This window comes from Hemitrygon akajei, chromosome 22, assembly GCF_048418815.1.
Source record: "Hemitrygon akajei chromosome 22, sHemAka1.3, whole genome shotgun sequence".
Lineage (NCBI taxonomy): Eukaryota > Metazoa > Chordata > Chondrichthyes > Myliobatiformes > Dasyatidae > Hemitrygon > Hemitrygon akajei.
The window spans coordinates 45,991,717-46,016,117 of record NC_133145.1 but is presented as its reverse complement, the minus strand read 5'-3'; the positions used below and the strand labels follow the sequence as shown (position 1 = coordinate 46,016,117).

At 36.8% G+C, this 24,401-nt stretch overlaps 1 protein-coding gene across 1 annotated transcript in view; it reads left to right on the top strand.

Moving 5' to 3' along the window:
* nploc4 (NPL4 homolog, ubiquitin recognition factor) overlaps window positions 1–24,401 on the top strand; it is a 48,271-nt gene that overhangs the window by 6,308 nt on the left and 17,562 nt on the right. Inside the window, exons 2-10 of the mRNA XM_073026138.1 lie at window positions 1,320–1,400; window positions 4,336–4,448; window positions 6,306–6,497; window positions 7,895–7,943; window positions 12,657–12,751; window positions 15,713–15,836; window positions 18,636–18,815; window positions 20,345–20,431; window positions 21,959–22,030. Of these exons, the coding sequence (XP_072882239.1) occupies window positions 1,320–1,400; window positions 4,336–4,448; window positions 6,306–6,497; window positions 7,895–7,943; window positions 12,657–12,751; window positions 15,713–15,836; window positions 18,636–18,815; window positions 20,345–20,431; window positions 21,959–22,030 (993 nt within the window). The remainder of the gene's footprint in view (window positions 1–1,319; window positions 1,401–4,335; window positions 4,449–6,305; window positions 6,498–7,894; window positions 7,944–12,656; window positions 12,752–15,712; window positions 15,837–18,635; window positions 18,816–20,344; window positions 20,432–21,958; window positions 22,031–24,401) is intronic.

Genomic DNA, 24,401 nt, shown 5'->3' with positions numbered 1-24,401 from the left:
TGTCCTTTCATCCCAGGCTTCTGTACTTGAAAGTGAATGTGCAAAGCTGGCCGGGAAAAGTCTGTGAGATCCAGTCCATTAAGCAGTGAAAGAAAACACAAACTGTAATGTGGCAGTATAACATTACTTATGAGCTAGGTTAACTGAACAGCAACAGTAGAGAGGAAAATACAAGCTGTATTTGAGATAAGTTACTTGCGTGTTTATATGAGAATTGTTCTTACCATTTATGGAATGATCTGACCTGTCAGTCTTTCATAAAATTGAATTAGAAAGCAACTGGGGCCAAAAAAATTTCTTCAGAACTACAGAAATGCTGCCAATTAACTATCGAACTAGTCATAGCAACACGCACGCGGACACACAATACTGGAGGAACTCAGCAGGCCAGGCAGCATTATCAGAAAAGAGTACAGTTGATGATTCGGGCTGAGAAGTCCTGCTGAAGGGTCTCAGCCCGAGATGCCAGCTGTACTCTTCCATAGATGCTGCCTGGCCCGCTGAATTCCTCTAGCAATTTGTGTGTGTTACTTGGATTTCCAGCATTTGTAGACTTTCTCTTTGTGATTGAACTAGTCATCATGGTGTGGCCTGCTACTGTTATCGTGAGAATAACCAAATGAACCAGCGTGATATTTGTGACTATTGTAATAAGTTAAATTAGAAGTCCTGGGAGTGAAGCTGTTTTTACAAAAGAGGAATAGAGAAACCAATACTTAAACATTGGGCATAACATCTGCTCCAAATATTCCTTTCCATAGATGCTGCTTGACCCGAGTTCCTCTAGCATTTTGTGTCATGCATATGGCTGATGATAGATATTATATTGAGATGGCAAGTCAGGGAATGTGGATATTTTTATATAAATTGTAATATTTCAAAATCCAGCTGTTTACAAATCATGGGTGAATTAGTGGCTAGCAAAATGAGCAATAATGTGTAATGGGTTATAAAACTGAACTAATATATCAGTACCAAACTTTGTAGTTTGACTTGGGTATATATTGACCAGTTTCACTATGCTTTATTAAGACAAAAAAGTATTCCAAAGACTCTGCTAACTGCCCATTGTCTTTGGTATTAATTGTTTATATGCAGTTTTGGTTATAGGTATATTGCTTAACTTGTAACACTGCAATATATTTAGTTTTCAGGGCTTTATTAAGATGTCTTAGTTTCATTGACAATTATTTTTTAAAACAATCTAATGTTCTGAATTGCAGTTTAATCTAGGACATTATAAAGGATCTAATGTCACTGTTGCAAAAGCTTTAATAAGTTTTGACATTTTTGTATGTACTTGTATATTTTTTTTGTAGATTGTTCGCATCCAGTCACCGCATGGCATGAAACGGATTAATGTGGGGAAGCGAGAAACTGGAGCCCAGTTTTTGAAAAAGGTAATGAGCTATTTTCAAGGACATTTCTTTTGAGTAAACTTGTGTATTCTTTAGGTTTACCCATCTGACCAAATTACTTAACAAAGCTATTGTAAAGAAAAACCGCTGGAGCCCTTTTTAATTGCTTTACTCAAACATTTATTAATGTTGCCAGTGGGATGATGGACAGGTCAGAATTCTCTTGTCTATTCTGTTTGTGCCAGCTTAAAGTAATGCGATTTCTCAGAGTGGTTTTAGGACCAGGTTTAAAATCGCAGGCTATGTTGGGGAGGAGGTGGGGGTGTGGGAACATTAGGAAACAAAAATAGATAATTTTTTTCCCTACACCTCTAATTTGTTGAAACTAGTACACTGACATAAGAATTTGGTCAAATCAAATTCCACTACAGGACAGCAATCTGTCCTAAAACTTCACAGATCTGTGGGAAACAAACCACCAATAATCTAGATCTAGTTTTGCACAGCCTAAAATGTAAACAATAGTCTTCCCTGCTCTATTCAAAGTAAAATCTAAACTGGCACACTGTCTGTGCGCAGTAGTTTGTAAACAACATCCAAAATCCAGTGCTAGTTTTTGAGGTTATCTTGGTCACTATGATACTCCATCCTGTATGTTACACTAGTAGCCCTCCTTCATCCTTTCTTCAGAACTTTAATTATGCTCGTCTTGTAATTTTTGACCTGACAGGTCTTGCTGACACTCCCTTACTAGCTGCAGTTGCAGCTCAAAGGTATGTGCACTTGCCTTCTCTGGACGGGGTCAGTGTACCCTGATGCTCTGAAGTACTGTAGACTCCAGTGGTTTTGTGTGAGCAGTGCCAGGTGTTCCTGTGATATTGTAGTAATCTTTTATACCTTCTGCTAAATCTCTGCATTTCATAATATGGAGTATAGAGAATTTCTTCCAAGAATGATAGGGCAGTGGTTGCTGCCCATGTGTACTGTTTCAGCAGGAGTTTGGGAATGTGGGTTGGGTAATTTGCTGAAGACCTGTTTTAGGAACATTGGCTGGGTGTACAGTGGAGCTGGAGACAGAAATGTGTATTGGTTGTGGGGTTGGAGCCAAAGCACTGATATTTATTCGACTGCTGGCATGATGGGTGGCAGTAATTCCCCGCAGAGCATCACTGTGGTTCACTGGTGCCATCTTGCAGAACTCTGCTGGCCTGACTGGTGCTTTATTCTTTCTGTTACCTCTATCAACCTGGTCTCAGAACATAGTGTCAAATAGAGCTTTGACACAAGTGAATCAATATTAAAACACTCTGGTCCCCATAAAGTCAGCTCTTCTCAGACAACATAGGCATCCTGTCAACTCCTAGCCTACAAGAGACAGTGTCTGTGGTTAATGGCTGCTTCGAAGTCTGCTCTAATTGGCACCCATGAAAATGCTCTTGTGGTTCTTCTTGTTACACGGTCTGGGTTCGTGAAATGAAGCAGGAAGTCCAGGAGTTAGTTTTTTGCAAAGATTGAGTGTTCAAGATTTCTAAACACCTTCATTCCTCAAAGGAGAAGAAACATCATTTCTGGGAGTTAAAGGCAGAGGTCAAGCAGAAAACCCAGGACCTAAAGAAAAAATGGTTCATATAGTGAATACTGGAGGCTCAGTACTTGCTGACAGTAATGATGTTCATGGGTTCTTTGATGCTGTCAAGGCTTTGATCTGGGAGTCGGGAATGGAGGTAAACTTACTAGGGAGAGAACCAGTCAGTGCTTATTGGAAGGAACATTTTGAAGACCAACCTTAACTGTGGCTTTGTCCTTAATGTAAGCATGTTCGATAGAAATCTTCTTTAATCAGCATTGTCACTGTTCCTGATGTGCAAAAAGTTAAAATAGCTGTATCCCATCTAAAAAATAATGGGGGTTTGAAAGCAAGCAACATTTTTATTGAGCTTCAGTAACAAATTCACAATCTCGTTGTTCATTTCTCAGAAAAGTTGTATGTGCCAGAGATGGTCATAATTATGACATCTTCAGGCAAAGGGATAAATTGAATGGTTGTAACTACAGAGGCATCTCACTACTTTCTTCGTAACAGAAACTTGACACTTGAATTGTCCTTAGCTAGCTCATCCTGATAATTGAGGAATTGCTTCCCAACTCATTGGAATCCATCCATCCAGAGCTACAGATGGCATGATCGTATTTGCAGCGGCCTTTGATCTCACTTAAAACTTAGTCTCTCCCAAACATCAGAGTCAGAAACACTCCAAAATTCAGCTGCCCACAGAAATCCATTATAATTTTCATGTTTGTTTCACAATTGCTTGCAAGCCATGATTTTAATTCAAGGGTATGTAAGACAGTCAATTTTGGAGATGACCAATATCAGAGAAGACTGTTCTTGCCTTGATTCTTCCTTTTTTATCACCTTGTTGCATTTTACTTTTATCAAACATCCTCCCGTAGTGAAGCTACTGAAGCGTATGAGAGAATGGACGTCTCAAACAACACTGACAAGGAAAAGATCCTGTAACAATCTTGCCCAAATGCATAACACTGTCCATCAATGATAAAAATCACAGCAAGATCTTGGAACATGTGGTCCATTTTATTATTCACATGATTTGGGCTGTTAAACATTAGAAAATCAAAAATATAAGAGCATTTCCCATTTTAAAACATAGGAGATTGGTATGTTTTGAATACTGAACTCTGGGTCTTAGGAGTTCTAATGCTGGAATTAGTCAGCAGAGTTGAAAGCAATTTTAGTCCAGTGTCCATTTACTTAGTATGAAGATTAAATGTTGAGTAAATTGGGGAGAAAGAAGGTTGATAGTCCACAAAAAATATGTGCTTAATATTGCATTTGTAGATGGATATATAAATGTGGGTCAGTGGCTGCACACTTAAGTATAAGCATGCAAAATGTTAGAAACTTTTTTTCTTTCTGAATCCGAATCATAATTTAGTTTTGTTACTTTCTTTTTAGGTTGCAAAGGAATTTGGCTGTTCCAACAATGGCTTTTCTGTATATCTTAACAGAAATAAAACAGGAGAGATCTCCCCTACAACGAGTAAATCACTCTCTTTGCTTAAAATAAAGTGCGTATTGGTATTTGTTCATGTTTTCTTGAGCATTTTTTAAACAGCCAAAAGTGTGGAATGAAATGTATGACCAAGTGATGTTTTAAAATGTTAACAACAAAGTTATTGATGATGAAGTGTTTTAGTATTAAAGTGGACATGTTGCTCCCCTGTCATCAATTTAGCTATTAGATTTTTAAAAAAATTTACTGACGCTTTACAAGTATGATTGAGAAAGTGATTCTTTCAAAAGGGATGCTTATTCAAACCTTCATCAGTTGGGGGATTGAGTTCAAGAGCTGTGAGGTAATGTTGCTGTTCTGTAAAACTTAGAATGCACCATAGTTGGAATATTATGTTCGGTTCTAGTTGCCTCATATTAGGAGGAATTTGGTAGCTTTAGAGAGGGTTCAGCGGAGATTTACTAGAATGCTGCCTGGATTGGCGAGCGTATGTTATGAGGATAGTTTGAGTGAGCCAGCGCTATTCTCTTTGGAGTGAAGGGGGTGAAAGGTGACTTGACAGAGGTGTACGAGATGATAAATGGCATAGATTGAGTGGACAGCCAGAGTCTTAGATTGAAATGGCTAATATGAGGGGCCATAATTTAAAGATGATTGGAGGAAAATAGGGAGATTTTGGAGGCAAGCTTTTTTTTTACAGACAAGTGATAGGTATGTGGAATGTGCTGCCAGGGGAATGGTAGAGGCAGATACATTGGGGACATTTAAGAGACTCTTAGTAGGCACAAGTAGGATGAAAGAAAAATGGAGGCCTATGTAAGAGGGAAGGGCTAGATTGATCTTGGAGTAGGATTGATCTTAGTGCAACATTGTGGCTGAAGTTCCTGTATTGTGCTGTACTGTTCTACTGTGTGTAAACAAAGGTTGTGTAAGACATCAGTTGTTGCCAATTATAGAGTGTACGTAATAATGGAATATATTGTCTCTGCTACTGCAGTAAAATCAAGATTTTGTTTTAGAAATGTGTCTACTTAATTAATTTGATGGAAGTTAAATTAATATGTCATTGAGGACGAGACACCTGCACATATTTTCCTTGACTGAGTTGCCCTAGTGGAATAGAGGTGAGGAGATTTTACTTGTTTTATTCTTGCACATGAAAAACACTATTTATTGTCTCAAAAAATAGATTGTAGACAGTTTATTTATAAGAGGGATGAATGCAGTTAACGTTTAACTATTACAACTTCTATTGCTGTTTTCAGTTGGAAAGCAATGAAATCAATGCACTGATTTCATTTGCAGAGGAAAATGAACAAGATCTCAGTACTCCTGTAAATAATGATAATATTGCAACAATTTTCAGTTACTTTAAACATGTCTCTTAATCTGTTTACCAGCTGGGAATCCATCATATCTAGGCTTGACGTTTAACCTCAGTACAAAAATTACATTAACAATTAGATGAAGGGGCACTGTTCTGATTATTTTTCTCATTATGTAAGAGATAATGTAGCCAAAAATAAAGTGAATGCTACAGATAATTAATATGAAGAAATAGTGGGAGGTTGTTTTACCATTTGCACCCTAAACATTGAGCTATAGATTTAGTAACATGTATAAAGAATCAGAGATTGTTATTTTGTCAGAAAACATTCAGCAAAAACCATCTTAAATTAACTATGAACACTAATTACAATAAACACAAAACACTGTTTGCAATTAAGTTTGGTATGTATTTTTTAAATTGCTTGCCTCTTAATAAAAAAAAATCTTTATATGCTCTGAGCAGAGATATTCCAAGGGAAATTGGGTTTTTAAATTTTGTTTGTATACAGAAAGCTTGAAAATAGATTGTTCCAATGTGATTATCTGTGTTTGATTTCATTATTTATTAATATTTTTTTCTTAGACATGGAGACTTGCTGTACCTCTTTCCATCCAGTGATGCTGGGACTTCTACTCAGGTCATGGAAACTTCAACCCACGCTCAAGGAGGGTCACGAGTTTTAACCCCATCTTCTGTGAATGTTGTGGAGGACGAAATTGATCAGTATTTAAGCAAGCAAGATGGAAAGATTTATAGAAACAGGGACCACCAACAGTAAGACTTTCTGAACAGAAATCTATAGAACTGCACTAATTACTTTATAAATAATACCAGCTTACATTTTATGATTTGTAACTCTATTAATTTCATAAGCCAAAAAGCGCTCTAGTTACAAGAAAAAAATCTGTATCTAAGATTTAACCACTTCATTCATTATGTGCTGAGTCATATGCCATAGACGATCATGGTCTTTCCATGACCATGATTGTTCTTGACAAATTTTTCTACAGTAATGCTTTGCCATTGCCACCTTCTGGGCAGTGTCCTTATGAGGCAGGTGACCCCAGCCATTATCAATACTCTTCAGAGATTGTATGCCTGGCGTCGGTGGTCACATCACCAGGAGTTGTGATATGGTCTAGCTGCTCCCATGACCGTTTACCACCTGCTCCCTTGGGTTCACATGACACTGATCATGGAGTTAAGCAGGTGCTACACTTTGCCCAAGGGTGACCTGCAGGCTAGCAGAGAGAAAGAGCGCCTTACACCTCCTTTGGTAGAGACGTATCTCCACCCAACCACCCTATTTAACCACTTAGGAGATTTAATTTTTAAAAATAGTTTTCCCTTTTCCTCTTCACTTTTATCCACAGTCTGAAGAATTGGTGGCTTCTGCTGAAATGTTGCCATGCCTTTTTAAACCAGTTGTGAAAATGTGGCTTTTACACACCAAAAAAGAGACAAAGACTCGGGTGCTAATTTATTCCATTTTGGAGTCTAACATGTTTAAATCTTATGAATTGAACATCACTCTTATTTATGTTTTGTTTATGGGTTGTTCATGTTGTGGCAATGTCAGCACTTAATACTTCATAATTGCTCCTGATTTGAACCAGTTAAATGTGAATTTTGAGTCACATATGGTCTAAACGAGACAAGGCCAGCATGTTTGCCTCCTTCAAGGATGTGAATGGATCAGATGGCTATTAATGATGATCTGGTGATTTTGTGGTGGTGTTATTATGATGTATTTTTATTCCTTGAATTTAACTTTCACATACCATTTGGGTTCATTCAAGGTTCCATTGATGACTTAATGGCCCAGGATTCTGACTGAGTTTGCTATTGTATCCCTTACAACTATTGTAACTACTTCTCCCTTACAACCCCTCGCCAACCCCAGGAGTTGTATACAACTCCTCATACAATAAGGTCGTTGGATAATGATCAGATCAGCTGATAAATAACACCATTAGCTAACGTAATCTGCCCTATTCATAACTTCAAAAGGCTATTTAATCTGTGCAAAGGAACTCAGCCTGTATTTGTATCCCAGAACTAAACTGTGAAGATGGTACCTTTGTTCTATGTGGAAATTTTAATGGAGTTTTTCCACAAATCAAACTCTATCCTAGGGGCTCTGTTAGCATTTTGATTTATGTTTTTCATAGGTGTCGACATGGTCCACTTGGTAAATGTGTTCACTGTGTACCGTTAGAGGTAAGGAAGTCTTTTCAGTCATTCTGTTTAGAAACTTATATTGAAAATATTAATTGAGACAGTATGAGATGCCTTTGGCATTGCTATTATTGCAAGGACATTTCAGACTCAAATATGTATATATTAAATGTGTATTTGTAAAATGTCTTTGAGCAAACAATTGAGGGGAATTTATGCCTGTAAACTGTTGCTGTAATTCCACTGAAAGTGTTAGTGTTGATTGTCCTTATATTTTTGATCTTAAAGAGCATTGATTTGTGTAGTACAGATATGAGCATTTTTAAATTAATTTTAACCTTGTTCTGCTTAAATATTAAGCTCTGTGCATTTTCAAATAAATACCATTGAGATACCTTTCTTTCTTGCCCACCCCAAACTAACTAGTTCTTGTTCAACTATGCAATAAGTCTATTGAGTTCTCAATCCATATTGAAATGCATAAAAACTAAAAAAAAATTAAATGTGGCATCTTACAGAAGATGTTTTCCTTTAATGTAATAAGCATTTTAAATTGGTATCTATTTTCACTACCAGTGAAAATATTAGTTGGTGTCATGGCAATATCTTAACTTGGAATTGAGATATATAATGTCCCTTCAGAAAGGAGATTGGATATTCTATATTTGGTTATTAAGTCTACAGACTTACTCACACTGTACCAATTTTTTCCCCATGATTTTTGTGCTAGCAAAACAATTGTAAAACCCTTTAGAGGACTGTGTACTTTCTGTTTTTGTTTTTTTTCTAGTTAGCATGCACTTAACTGTCTCCTTCTCAAATCGATTTATTGTGTTTCTGGGAGAGTACTGTACACACTAATGCTGTCAGTTTGGAACAAAAATCAATCCCCCTCTTGGGGTTGTTGATGCCATCATATTAGTCGTGTAGTTTGTGATAATGGAATTTAGTGAACAATTGATTTTGATGTATAATTCAGTAAGCTGTTAATGCAGTCTAGGCTACTGTACCTGCCAGGAGACTGATAAGATTTAACTTGCAATTCACTTTTTTTTCCCTTCCAGATACTTTAAGCAAAATACCCTTATTGTTGCTTGTATTGTTAACAGCCCTTGTTATTTTAGTTTTCAGTTTCTTTTCATTCCACATAAAAGATGTAATGATTTATTAATCTGTATTTATCAACCTTTGTTATTAATCTGTATAAAGTGTTCATTAGCCTTTGTCTAGAAAAAAGATTGCATTAGCTTTTAAATCCCTCTGCTGTGAACACTGTCAAAGTTTTTGAAAATGAAAGCAAAAATGGGGCCAAGAAATGGGTGAATTAGAGGTTGGTGTGAGTTGCCAAAGAGGTTAGTGTAAAGGGAGATATAAAGTAAAATCTAGGAAATGATACAACTGGTCAGAAACCCAAGACAAAAATAGCTTTCGTGCTTTAAGTGCAACATTTAACAAAAGAAGCTCTATGGGAAGACACTGGAAGGAAATAGGAGGAGGTATGGAATCAAAGTACGGCATGTTAAACTATTTTTTTTCTATTTAGTACTTAGACAAAATGGAAACTTATAGATAGTTTAACCACAAGGGAAGGACAGAAGAATGCATAGTAGCAAATGAGAATAAGGCCAGTTTTGTAGTGGTGGGCAAGGTAGATGCTGGGTGTCTGATATTATAACCTGAAATACTGATATCAGACAGTAGGCTCAGAAAAGAAGAAAGACATTGTGATGCTGCAAGTCTCTTCCCTCTATCACCAGCATCCATCCACAGATGTTCTAACAATCTAATCTCAAAGGCTTAACAGCTTTTCTTTGCCTTCAAATTCCATCAAGTCCGTGCTGCCTTCTTTGTAAGTTTTATTTATGCTCGGAAGTGATCGGTATAAAGCTGACTGAGTGGCCTTGATTCTAACTTCAGTCACAAAGGAACAGTGCTTCCCACTAACCTTGATGAAAGCTGTCTACGAACATCTGGTGGTCTGTGATATGGCTTCCCATTTTCTAATGTTGTTTTGTGCCAGGTGTCCTTTCAAGGCTATCTCAGGCACCCAGACAGCCAATCATATTGAAGTATTGTCAGATGGTAAATGGGAAAAAAACAAGTGCAATTATAATTTTTGTGTGTTAATATTTCAGAGACTACAACAGATAAATTAAGATGTGTACTTAAGATTAAAGTGCAAGCAAAATGATCAGACCTTTATTTTAACAGAACTACATTTTGAAATAAATGGTAGAATTAGATTCCACAAGTACGAAAACTAATTTTAGAGTGAAGTAATTAAGACGCTAAGACATAGGAGCAGAATTATGTCATTTGGCTCAATGAGACTGCTCCACCATTCCAACATGGCTGACTTCAACACTTTTCTCATGCCACCTACCCATTGCCTTTGATGCTATTATTAATCAAGAGCCTATCAACCTCCACTTTAAAATATATCCAATAACTTGGCCTCCACAGCCGTCTGTGGCAATAAATTCCAAAGATTGACCACCCTCTGGCTACAGAAATTCTTCCTCATCACTGTTCTAAAGGGTCATCCCTCTTTTCTGAGGCTGTGGCCTCTGGTCCATGACTCCCCCATTATAGGAAACACCCTGTCTATATTCACTCTAACTAGGCCTTTCAATATTGAATAGATTTCAGTGAGGTACCCCCTCATTTTTCTGAACTCCAGTGAGTACAGGCCCAGAGCTATCAAGAATTCATCGTACATCAACCCTTTCATTGTTATTCTCATTAACCTCCTGGATTCTCTCCAATGCCAGCACATCCTCCTCAGATAATGGCCCAAAACTGCTCTCAGTACTCCCAAGTACGGTGTTCAGTGTATCTTTCAAATGTCGTTCAAGCATGAAGAAGCACTGATTCATCAGCTGTGGCAGAATGGTAGATGGTAATGGGAGGAAGCATCCTTACCCATATTTGACTTGATGTCATTAGATTTCAAGGGGTCTGTTATTAATATTGAAGACTCTCAGGGCTACTCATTCCTGCCTCTGGTAGGCCTGTCCTGTCTTTCAAAAAGGTAATTTCTTGGAATTGTGGTACAGGCAGTCCCTGGGTTACGAACAAGATCCGTTCCTAAACCTATCTTTAAGTCGAATATGTAGGTAAGTCGGAATAGGTACATATGGTTCTTATTTAGTGTCAGTTAGTCAAATGTTTGTCTTGGTATATAGTATATATTTTACCTTTCTATGCATATAAAACACTTAATAAACACTTCCAAATACACTAAAACATCTTAAACATAATAATACAGTACATAATAATAATAAAGGTAATAATAAAAGTAACTACATACGGCACTGTATGAAGAGAGAGAGAGGATGGCGTTCTCCTTCCTCGAGCTGACGAACCGCTGAAGCCGCGTAATGTTTCCAAAATAAGCCAGTCTCATCTGCATTAAATATTTGGTCTGGTAAATAACCTCCCTCCTCAATAATTTTTTTCAACATTTCAGGAAAATCACTTGCAGCACTTATACCAGCACTCGCTGCTTCACCTTGCACTTTAATATTATGTAAATTTGCCCTCACTTTGAAACGATTGAACCGACCCCTACTTGCAACAAATTCTTCATCACAATCACCTTCACTTGCTGCACGTGCAGCTTTTAAATCATTGAAAAGGCTTTGAGCCTTCTTTTGCACTAAAGGAAGGCTAATAGGCATATTACGCTGATTTTGATTATCTAACCAAATTATCAATAGCCTTTCTATTTCAATAATTAAACCACTGCGTTGCTTAGTAATAATTGTAGCTTTCATTGGGGCAGGGCCTTTCACATATTCCGTTATTCGCACTTTATCCTTTGAAATTGTTCCGATCGTTGACCAACTGTAGCCTAATGTATTTCCAGTAACCAATAGCCTTTCACCTCTTTCTGATCGCTTTATTATTTCCATTTTATTTTTAATCGTGATCGTTTTGATGCATCACCAGCACTTGCATCGGATTTACGCTTTGGAGGCATGGTTACAAGGGTAAATAAGAGAAAAATTTAGGCCAAATACAGAGTTACACACTCAACGCAGTGTTAACAGCAACATGATATGACTTAAAATGGCGGATGGCGTTCTCCTTCCTCGAGCCAACAAACTGCTGATGCCGTGCAGTGTTTTCAGATTTTTAATATAGGCTTTATGGCAGTCTGTTTGTAAGTACGACTTATTCATAAGTCGGACGTTCGTAACCCGGGGACTGCCTGTACTGGAGTAAAGTATTAGGTTGGCAAGAATTGATTCTGTGTAACTGACCATGGCAAGCTGTTGCATTAGTCTTAAGGATGTCTCTCTCAATTTAGGTGCCACCCCAGATGTTTGCAATGGAGAACAAGTTGCTGGGGCTGATTTCAGTGCCTAGAGCAATATTAGGTCGTTTGCCTGAAGTATGATTCAAGAAATATGTTGCAATTTCCTATTTTTATAATAATTCTGAATAGGGAACAAAGGTAATTAGAAAAGCTAGAATCAAAAATAGGATTATTTCTTTAATCCCAGGAGATGTATTTTATAGTATGTAATAAATAGATGGAGTTTTATTTTTGTTATGTGAATATCAGATACAAGTTCATGCATCTGCAGTTAACTTACATTAATAGCAAAGCTAGACATGTGTTCATTTTAAATCATCCCCACTTGGATTAATCACATTTGATTTAATATTTATTTGTGTCCATGGACTGATGTGTATAAACAAAATTAATGTAAACAGTGTAGTTGCATTGGTCTGTTTTATATTTTTCAGCCTTTTGATGAAGACTATCTCAATCATCTAGACCCACCTGTTAAGCACATGTCTTTTCATGCATACATCCGAAAGCTTACTGGTGGTGCTGATAAGTAAGTATTCTTGGGTGTAATTTTTGGAAATGCGTAATTGTTTTCCAAAACCAGTTCTGCAGCTTGCAGTTCATGTCACACGCTTGTTTGTTAGAATTGCTATAGGGTTGTGATAAAGTATACAGCAAAATATATGATATCATCTGAGGGAATTGTGATGGCTATAAAAATGTTTGGATATGAAATGGATATATGTCCAGCATCTTGAATATCAATAGATCACTTGTATTTAATTATTCTAGTGAAATTTTCTGTAAATGCTTTAACAAATGCTGGATACTTTGATCCAAACCTGAAGATTAAGTTCAGATCCATTATAATTTATATGCCTTGCATTGTTTGACTTTTCTCTCCTGTAGTCCCAAAGGCAAGCTTACATAGTATAGTCATGAAAGAAATATTGGTAAAATTCACCTCCAAACTCAGTGCCTCCAGAGGATGCCTTGAACTTTCTGTGTAATCTGAGAGCCCGAGACTGCTATATATGTGTTTTCTCAGTTACTGCATGTATGTGGCAGCACAGAGCTAGTTTATTCTGTCTACTACATATGGTTTAACTTGAAGCCTTTATTCCATGATACTTAAAGTGAAGGCTGTAGTAGTACTCTAGATTTCCTGTAGACTCTGCTGAATATATTGCTAATTTAAATTCCATTAGAACATAGTAATTTATTTCTCTTGTGTCTTGAGTTATACTTGTGGGAAATACAGAGAAATTTAAACCAATCAACTCTGGAAAAGGATCTAATGCTTTCCCAGTGTATATGATGAATAAACTCTTCTCACGCTTCCAGCCGGGTACAGAATAATCCCTGATGAAGATATTGGAGTTCGTCATCAAACTGTCAGTTATAATTGATACCTGTACCTGACTGGAAGCCCAAGGAGAGTTTATTTGATGTGCTCTGAATCTGAGCATCAGTGCTTTAACATGTCCTTTTGCAAAGATGTGTGTTAAGGTTTTGACATCTTATTTGTGTATTGCATATTATTTAACTATAAGCCACAAAAGCAGATTAGGCCATTTAGTCCTTTGAGTCTGCTCTGCCATTCGATCATAGCTGATGTATTTTCCCCCTTAATCCTATTCTCTTGCCGACTCCCCATAACCTTTGATGCCCTTACTCTTTGAGACTAATCAACCTCTACTTTAAATATACTCAGTGACTTGGCCTCTAAAGTTGTTTGTGGCAACAAATTGCACAGATTTACCTATTGGCTAAAGAAATCCCATTTCATATTTGTGCTAAAGGGAGGACCTTCTATTCTGAAGCTGTGCCCTCTGGTCCTAGACTCTGTCACTGTTAGAAACCTTCTCTGTGACTCCAGTGAGAATAGGCACAGAGCCATTAAACATTAACTCTTTCATTCCAGGGATCAATATTATAAACTTCCTCTGGACCCTCTCCAGTGCCAGTGCTTTTTTTAGATATAGGGTCTAAAATCATCACAAAACTCCAGACATAAAAACATACTCTCCACATTCCATTTATGTTGAAAACAGAATTGTAAAATTTGCGATGTTGTATACTTACAAGTATTTTTAAGTTTTAGTATATCACTAGCCAAATCATATTAGTTTATCTGTCTCTGAAAATTTAGTTTCATTGAGGCAATATATTTTACCTCTATCACACCACTTGATCAACAAATCCCCCATAGGCTACTTGGTGAGAATCAGTTGCTGTATTTTCAAATGCACTTAATATTTACACTTAGACTTGATGTTAAATTTTAATGAATTTTTTTGTATCTTTAAATTCTAATGTAGTCTTTCCCAGTGTTGCCAAATAGATGTCTGGCTTACCGGTTCCTGAAGCACCATTGCAACAAGATTAATTTGTATGCATTATTAAAGTAACTAGTATTAGTTCTTTGCCTAAAACAATTTGGGATTCTCGGATCATTTGACAAGATGTGTCTTTGCAAAAATAAAAAGAAGATATAATCTTCAAAACATTTTTTTTATTGTAGTTCCATAACTTAGAGCATAGAACATAGAAATTCACAGCACATTACAGGCCCTTCGGCCCACAATGTTGTGCCTTCCATGTAACAATAAGGTTAACACAAGAAAATAGTAAGCCTGCTCTGCTGATTGATACTATCAGGTTAATCTCTGCTATCCTCAATTCTTAACTATTAACTTTGGATCTGTCAAATATTTATCTTTCTTCACCTTAAATATATCTGGATCTGGCATCCACCACCTTTGGGAAGCATAGAATTTCAAAGATTCCTTACCCACTGAGGAAAGACATTCCTGTGCACCTCAGCTTTAATTACTCAGCGCCTTGTAGCTCTGTCCCCTTGTTCATGACTCCCTAGTGGAAACTTGTCAACATCTACTCTGTCAAGCTTCTTTTCAATCATATTATGTTTGAATACGGTCTTCCCTCATTCTTCTGAACAATACAAACACAATCTGTTGAGTCTCTCTTGATAGATAACCCTCTCATCCCAGCATTTGGTCGGTTGATTTTATTGTGAAATGCCTTCAATGCTACTAAATTGTTTGTATAGATAATAGGACCAAAACTGTGAGCAGTATTCAAGGTGTGACCTCGCCTATGACAAAACACCATTTTCTTAAACTCCCAACACCTTTATAATAAAGTTCAACATGATGTTTGCCAGCATAACTATTTGTTAGACCTGCTAATTTATGATTAATGCACTAGTACACATAGATCTCTCTGTACCGTTTGTCTTGATCCAGAAAATCTGCCTTTTAATTTGCCATGCTGAAATGTGTGACTTCGTACTTCTCCACAAGATCCTCCCTATTATTTGGAATTAATTCATGTACTATTTCAGGGGTTATTTTGGTGAAAATTAATTTGCATTGCTAATTATACTGCTTCAATTAGTATTTAGTGTTCCGCCAGGGTTTGTGTTTCTGGATTTACCCAGCCTTGCAGAAAAGTTGAAAGGTTTAATTTAGATTTTCATTCTACTCAGAGGCAAGTTTGTTGCTTTGGAGAATATAAGCTGCAAAATCAAATCTGGTTGTGAAGGGCATCCCCCGTGGCCTGATGGAATTTGTACAAAGTGCCAACCCAGTGCCATAACACTCAACAGACAGGCAAGTATGGATTCATAAATCTCATTATGTTGAGTGTTAGATATTTTGGAGATGGTTGAAAGCACATTTGGTATAATGTTGATCAGATGTATTAAGTAACAAGAATAGAATTAATATTCTAGTGCAAACTCAAATGGCATGACACTGAACAGTTAGCAGCCTTTTAGAATACTTTTTGTCTGATTGGTGTCTAAGTATGACAATTTTTTGTCAATTTGCTTTTCTCTTGTGTGGCTTCTTTATATTAAAAAAAAGTGTTTAAAAAGTTTCAAACCAGATTGTTTTTTAATGAAAGTAGAATGTTGGCTAAATGATTAGATAATTCATACTTACAAAATATGATTACTTGAAATTAACAATAGCATAATTTATTTAATTATAATTAATTATAAATTAATTAACAATAGCATGATTAAGAAGGTGGAGGAAGGGAAGCAGTACAAATTGACATATGATAGGTTGGACCAGGTGAGAAGGGAGCGGGAATGAAATAAGAAGCTGGGAAAGGATAGGTGGAAGAGGTAAAGGACTGAAGAAGGATGAATCTAATAAGCGAGGACAGATGAGGAGAAGAGAAGGTAATCAGAATGAGAAGTGGAAAAAGAGATAAAGAAGTGGGGGTAGAAATTCTATTTGCACCCAGATGGAATGGGCTATTGCTTCTCTGACGTGAGTTTAGCTTTGTGGCAGTAGAAGAAACCATGGATGGACATGTCAGAACGGGAATTCAGATTGAAATGGGTAGCTGTCCAGAGAGCCTGCCTTTTTGTGATGGGCAGAGCAAAGGTTCTGAACAAAATGGTCCCCCAATCTGCATCAGGTGTCATTGACATGGAGCCTGTTGCACTCGGAGTTCTGGATATAATAATAGAAGGACTGTTTGGGACTTGAATGGTCGTCTAATGGTCTAAATCTGTTCTCATGTTCTTAATTCTCCACCATATTCATGAGGAAGAAATATTGAATCCTCATCATTATGCTGCTTTATCTTGGGCCTCTTTGTTTTTGATGATTATGAATTTAGTTACCTATATACTATGATATTGAATTCCTTCCCACATCTATTTGTTAATCTTTTGTTCACCTTCAGTGCCCTCATTGAAGCCTGGTTACTGACTACTTGTCTAGTAGTGTTGCGGTGTGTGAAATTTTGTTTGATACCTGGACGGCACAGCAGCTTAGTAGTTAGCACAATGCTTTATAGAGTCAGCAATCAGGGTTCAATTCCCGCCTCTGTATATAAAAAGTTCGTTGGTTGACTGTGTGAGTTTTGTCCAGGTGCTCTGGTTTCCTCCCAAATTCCAAAGACTTACTGGTTAGGGTTACTGAGTTGTGGGCATGCTGTGTTGGTGCAGGTAGCTGGTGATACGTGAGGATTCTCCCCAGCATATCCTTGGACTCGGTTGTTGACTGCAAAAAAACACATTTCATTGTATGGTTTTGATTTTTGATGTACATGTGACAAAAAAAGCTAATCTTTTAACTTCGCTTTACAAAATAATACCTGTGAGTTATATGATAAATTTAACATGAAAACATCCTAAATCGGACAAGTAATCTGGTTGAAATGCACCACTATTAAAGTTTGTGTCCTGCATGAGAAGAGTGAGATAAAAGCAGAGTTATCAGAAAGGGTATTCTTGAGCTTGGGGCAGAGGAAGAGATGTGCATGATTACAGAGATGGAGTAGGGTTCAAACTCAGGTGCATAAAATTGTATTTGGAGGAGTGCCAGAAACTTGATTTCAACTACAGTAGTCAAGTCTGCAAACCTAGTGAAAGGAAAGGTAGAATCAGAGAAGTTAAAAATAGGAAGCACTGGCCGCAGCAGTTGGGTCAAGTTTATTGTAAAGTAGTTGTTGCACTAGAGGAGATTACAGGAGCAAGATAGTGGTGTTCTGTACCAGGAGCAAAAACAGTCATGCAAGTTTAAATATGCTTTTTGTCAATAGGGAGGGGAATGAAACTATTGCTGAAGGATTGTAGCTAAGCCCAATTCTATCTTGTTTCTTACTGTATTGTTACCTTCAGCCCCATCCCATAGACCACTACTGGGTTACTGCAACTCTAATCTCAATCATCTATAAAACCTGATATAATTTGAATAAACATAGATAATGAAATATGCCATTCAACTCTTCTACCCTGCTCAATCATTCTATTTTATCTTGGTGTTTGTTGTATCGCATTTTTATTTGTGTTATTTATTTTGATAATCTTGCTTTGCAAAGGAGAAGCTATCAATTTTTGCCTTAAATTTTAGCTGATCTCTGGTCAGGTTTCTTAGCCCAAAATGTCGACTATTTATTCCCCCCATAGATGCTGCCTGACTTGCTGAGGTCCTATAGCATTTTGGTGTGTTGCTTCAAGGTTTCCAGCATCTGCAGCTTCTCTTGTGTTTAGGCTTGCCCCCATTTGCGTGTTTTTCCTCTGTTAATTCCTGTTTGACCGAAATCTACTTTTAAGATCTTTGTCGTTTTTCAATAGGGCTTTATTTTGAATCTTTTAATACCATATTCAGAAGACAGGTGCATGTACACAAGGCAGTCCATACAGAATAAGTCTATGTTGTACAAATAGATTCTGAATCCAAATTATTTACTAATCCTAAATATTTTTCATGAGAAGTTACTTTTGCACCTCCTTTCCTTTTGAGAAAATTGCAATTAAAGTGATTTGAAGATTATGGAAGCACATTATGATTTTTCTATAGAATGTTTGTACTGTTTGAAATAAGCATGAATGTGGATTGCTAATAGTCTTAATAACTAAATATAAAATGTATTTACATTTTGAACAGAAATACAGGCATGTGGATAACATCATGTTCGAGAACCACACAATTGCAGACCGCTTCCTCAACTTTTGGCGTCAAACAGGGAACCAGAGGCTAGGATTCCTTTATGGTCGTTATACTGAACACACAGACATTCCTCTAGGTATTCGAGCTGAGGTTGCTGCCATTTATGAGCCCCCACAGGTCAGAGATCTCTATTATTCAACTTGAAAAGATAGATAACTTATTTAACATGTAGGAGTTCTTTATGCACTTCATTTTTGTGTCAACAATATTCCTCATCATGCACAATATTTCAAGTAGAGTAGATTGAAGTACAGAAGAAAAAGGGGAAAATGCGCTTTCCTAATAATCTACTCTTCCCTTATGGAAAATGAAAGAGGATACAGGAAAAATAGCACAAGTTCCTGTCATTCGGGGAATGAGAATGAGTGGATTGTCCACTTTGTGCAGGCTATATCTTACAATCTGGCACAAGTTTATCTGATGTGCCCGATTCTTATTTAATTTGGGTTTGGTTCTCTGCTTGAGAGAAAATAATTTTTTAAAGAGCTTTCTGATTGAAATGTTAATTTATGCTTAATACAAAACTGTCTATTATGAATTCTTAAGTACCAGAGGTAACTACTCATTGTAGAAGGGAACTATAATCAGGATTTTTCTGTAGCCATTACTACCAACGAAATACTCATCTTTCTATTTGTTCAATAAATCCACTAGATGGCCCTATGTCGTCATTTCTAGTACAAGGAAATGCTGTTTTCTTATGACTTTTAAACTCATTGTTCTAAATTTGTAGAGAATGGGGTGTAATCTCTGGTATTCCACATAGAAAGTGAAATTTACACCTTGGCTTTAAAGTTAAGTGGTGAATTATTCTTAGCCCATTAGTTGACAAGAAAAGACAGTGGATTTGACTAAACTTTTAGTTGAGCTACTGATATGAGTGAAATGATCCATTTCGTGGTGGTCTTGTAAATGTTCATGAACTAGAACTATACAGAAATTGACCTTTTGTCAATGTACTGATTACTAACTCCTGTTCCAAAGCCAGGGCTTAACGGGGAAATGGATTTCTCTGCACATTTCCTTTCATCTGTAAGATCTTTCATGTAATCTGCACTGAAGGAATGGCATTGATTATGGTAATCTATTTTTGGCCTTGGAATCCAAGATACCCTGATAACCCGAGGGTTGCATTCTCACTTGATTATCAGGTCAGATGCATGCCTTAGATTGGTTTGTTTTCCAATTGAAAGGAGATAATTTCTAGAACATCACTATCATAATTTTGGCGATGCCCAATCATTTTTAAAAACCTTTTCTCTGTTTTTATTGGTAGTTTTTAATTAAAGGATTTGTTAGGTAACCCTGAGTTTACTCCTTTCTAAATTGTTAATTAACCTTCAGGAAAAAAAAGTTTGAAGTGGATTCAGTATTCTATGATTCTCCAACCTTTAGATTAATTTGGACTCATTGTTGAAAACCATGTGATTTTAATTTTAAATTGTGCTATTAATTACTCTATGAATTAAGTTATAGTAAATTTAACTAAAATACTGGGTAAGATAATAGATAGGTGGCTATTTTGTCCTTTATGTTGATAGTATTTGTATTGAATTAATTTCAATTTAGAAAAGAGTTAATTTTTCCATCTTCCACAACTGTCAAACTTGCCTCTGAGTCTAGTTTGTTTTTGTATTTTTGTGTAGGTTGGCACAGCAAATAGCCTAGAACTTCTGGAGGATCCTAAAGCTGAAGTTGTAGATGAAATTGCTGCTAAACTTGGATTGAGGAAGGTGAGTCATATCTGGTCTTTAACAACAAGGCTGTCAGCTCTCACCGCTTTGAAGAGCAAATAGGATGGTAGCATCTGGTCTGCACATGCGAGCAGTTGAATGCAGGAATTGGGTGAAGGGAGTGGAGTGAAGGTAATGCTGGGTGTTGCTATCACAGTTATGCTGGTGCTACACAGGCATTGTCTCACCCGCACCATGAGGGATTTTTTGGTGAAGTACGAGTGAAGTTTAAGTACCTGGTCACTAAATGTGTAAGAGAAAATTTGAATTTGTCGATTTGAACTTATCTATTTAAGTCTAAATGGACTTTAATTCATGTCATATCTTAGTTATACCAAAAGTCATCTCTTGCTCCCTTCAATGTCATCAAGTGGCTTTGTGATTTTTATCAAATTTTAAAAATTGCACTTTAAAAGAAATGTAACCTGAACATTGAAGTACTTTAGCATGGAGCTTTTTTCCATATTGTTGAGCCTGTATTGTTTTTCTTTTATTAACACTAAGCAGATGTGGAGCATTGCTTTACAGTAAATGTAAGTAATTGTTTCCAGCTGTTTTGGACAGCACAATGTAAGACTTTTGGATGAGTGGAAAATAGTTTATTTGACTTCCAGACCTGTGGGAATAGAACAAATATTCTTAAGTTCAGCCACTGCTATATTCCTGAATTTAAGCAGAAGCATTTTCTGAATAATAACCACTTAGAGACGTGTGCCAAACATCAACCTGTATATGGGATTGTGTGATAAGATAGGAGTGTCACTGCAATGCTGTGGGGTGCGACAAATTATTTGGTTGGCAAAAATAGAATATTGGATGATGGAAGGAGCAATTCATATAAACGTGCTTAAGTTGAAACTCTAAACTAAGAAAACGAATGTGTACATATGGTGAATCCATTCTTAGTTTTGTAGTTTGCTTTGGCTAAGCTTTAGCTGCTCTGGTCTAATTTTATGAAACTCAATGAGAGTTGAATGCTCTAATGAAGTACCTTGAAAAATTTCACTGCATTAAAATTGTTGCTACCATTTTCTCCTCTTCCTGCTACAGATTTTCCTCTTGCTTGATAACTGATCTATTGTGTCAATGGAACAGTAGTTGCAATTCCGTACTTTAGGTTCTCTTATTAAATCTTTTCAGATTAGTTGTTACGTTCCGTTAATCAAATTCAACAATAAATATTGAAAATATTCAAGCTTCATTTAAAAAAGAATATCTGAACTTTATGGAAGTTCTGACAAAAAACACCAATTTGCAAGTATTAGTAACAAATTTTGTTGTAAGATTGATTTGTGGAACTTTTATCCCATGTCATGGGAATTGAAGCTGAATAAGTAAACTTGGCACTGCTAACTGTAGGGTGTTTGCAAGAACATTTTGACTGGAAACAAAATGGCACTAGAGAGCCTCGTAATTCAGTTAAGTTTTCTTGAGCATCATCTGAAGGTAGTGCCAAGGAAACATAAAAACGTTTGAAACTCACTAATTATTTGGGTGCATTTGGCTTTCTGCATCATCTTGTTTCAGGTTGGTTGGATATTCACAGACCTTCTATCAGAGGACACAAGGAAAGGCACAGTCAAATTCATCAGGAATAAAGTAAGGAACCTTGTGTAGGATTGTGAAAATACTCATACTTAATCATAATGTCTTACAAGGTGTTAACATGCTTCAAAATTGAAAGTTTTCGCATCTTCAGGAAGAACTGAATTTCCTTCTGGGAATCAGTATTTTGTATTTGTGGAATCTGGCTAATATTATCGTCATTACATGTCCATCTCAAATTATTTAGCAGTATTCTTGTGTCCTTTGGGCTTTCTGTTCCATAATTTAAAATGCTGCCACTTCAATTATAATTGCAAACACCATCTGTGTTTAACAGGTTGCTCTTCTTCATACATGCTTCTCATTCCTTCCTAGTTTTGAAGTATGAAAGCAAAATAATTTCATAGTGGCATTAGAGTTGGAAATAAAGCAAGTGTGAAGGTTCAGAATGATTTATAAAACAAAGTAGATTGGAACTTCCCACTCAAAGAATTTTGCTCTCCCCACCCCCAGTACATATATTTCTAATCTTTAGGTTCCATTATTAAATCTTATCACATTGATTGTTATGTCTTGTCAATCTAATTCAACAATAAATATTGAAAATATTCAAACTTTAAAAAAGAATTAAGTATTTTGTTGTTTCCTTTTACAACAGATCTGTAAATGTTGACAGTATAAATTCATATCCATTCAAAAATCTTCTCTTTGTTAATCCTTAATACCAATGAACCATTTAAGGTAACTTTTCCTTGAAGTTTTCAAAATCTTTACCTGATACAAGTATGGCAATTACTTAATTGGGTTATTAACAAATGAAAAACTTAAATGTTGTTAGATTAAGTTCTTAATTTGGTTATTAACCTTTACACAGTCTGAGTTATGTAATTTATGATTGTTGAGAACCATCTATTTAAATAATGAAATTGTGATGGTATGCAGTTCATTGACCAAGAAACAAAAACAGGTAACAGTGTTTTAAATGTGCACTTGATATTTATAATCTTTAGGCATATTCAACACAGCCTATGAGATTGGCATTTGTTGCAATCCAGGAATCTGCATTTTATGTTCATAGTGGTAACCATGCAATCATAAAGGAACTGTGCATCTTCATCATCATCATGCCCAATTGTACTTCCATTTCCTTCTTACAGCCCATGCTGCTGTCAAGGTTTATCATCTGCAGACTTGAATATTTCACACTTGCCACATCAAATTCTTTCAAATAGATTGTGGCCTAGCACCAGTCTCTCTGGTATTTCATGGTCACATGCTCAATTGAAAATAGCTCATTTATCTGATGATTTTGTCCATTAATTGGTCCTGAATCCACAACAGTGTATTAAACTCAAAACTGTAAAAATATCCTTGTGTGACACTTTCTGAAAGTCCATCAACACCATATCACCTTGTTTTCCCTTGTCCTATTTTCTCCAGTGCTAGTGTTCCTTTTCTATTTGGAGAATCACATTTACTCTAGACTTAATAGACAATAGGTGCAGAAGTAGACCATTCGGCCCTTCGAACCTGCACCGCCATTCTGAGATCATGGCTGATCATCTACTATCAATACCCGGTTCCTGCCTTGTCCCCATATCCCTTGATTCCCCTATCCATAAGATAACTATCTAGCTCCTTCTTGAAAGCATCCAGAGAATTGGCCTCCACTGCCTTCTGAGGCAGTGCATTCCAGACCCCCACAACTCTCTGGGAGAAGTTTTTCCTTAACTCTGTCCTAAATGACCTACCCCTTATTCTCAAACCATGCCCTCTGGTACTGGACTCTCCCAGCATCTGGAACATATTTCCTGCCTCTATCTTGTCCAATCCCTTAATCATCTTATATGTTGCAATCAGATCCCCTCTCAATCTCCTTAATTCCAGCGTATACAAGCCCAGTCTGTCTAACCTCTCTGCGTAAGACAGTCCGGACATCCCAGGAATTAACCTCGTGAATCTACGCTGCACTTCCTCTATAGCCAGGATGTCCTTCCTTAACCCTGGAGACCAAATCTGTACACAATACTCCAGGTGTGGTCTCACCAGGGCCCTGTACAAATGCAAAAGAATATCCTTGCTCTTGTACTCAATTCCCTTTGTAATAAAGGCCAACATTCCATTAGCCTTCTTCACTGCCTGCTGCACTTGCTCATTCACCTTCAGTGACTGATGAACAAGTTCTCCTAGATCTCTTTGTATTTCTCCCTTACCTAACTCTACACTGTTCAGATAATAATCTGCCTTCCTGTTCTTACTCCCAAAGTGGATAACCTCACACTTAGTCACATTAAATGTCATCTGCCAAGTATCTGCCCACTCACTCAGCCTATCCAAGTCACCCTGAATTCTCCTAACATCCTCATCACATGTCACACTGCCACCCAGCTTAGTATCATCAGCAAACTTGCTGATGTTATTCTCA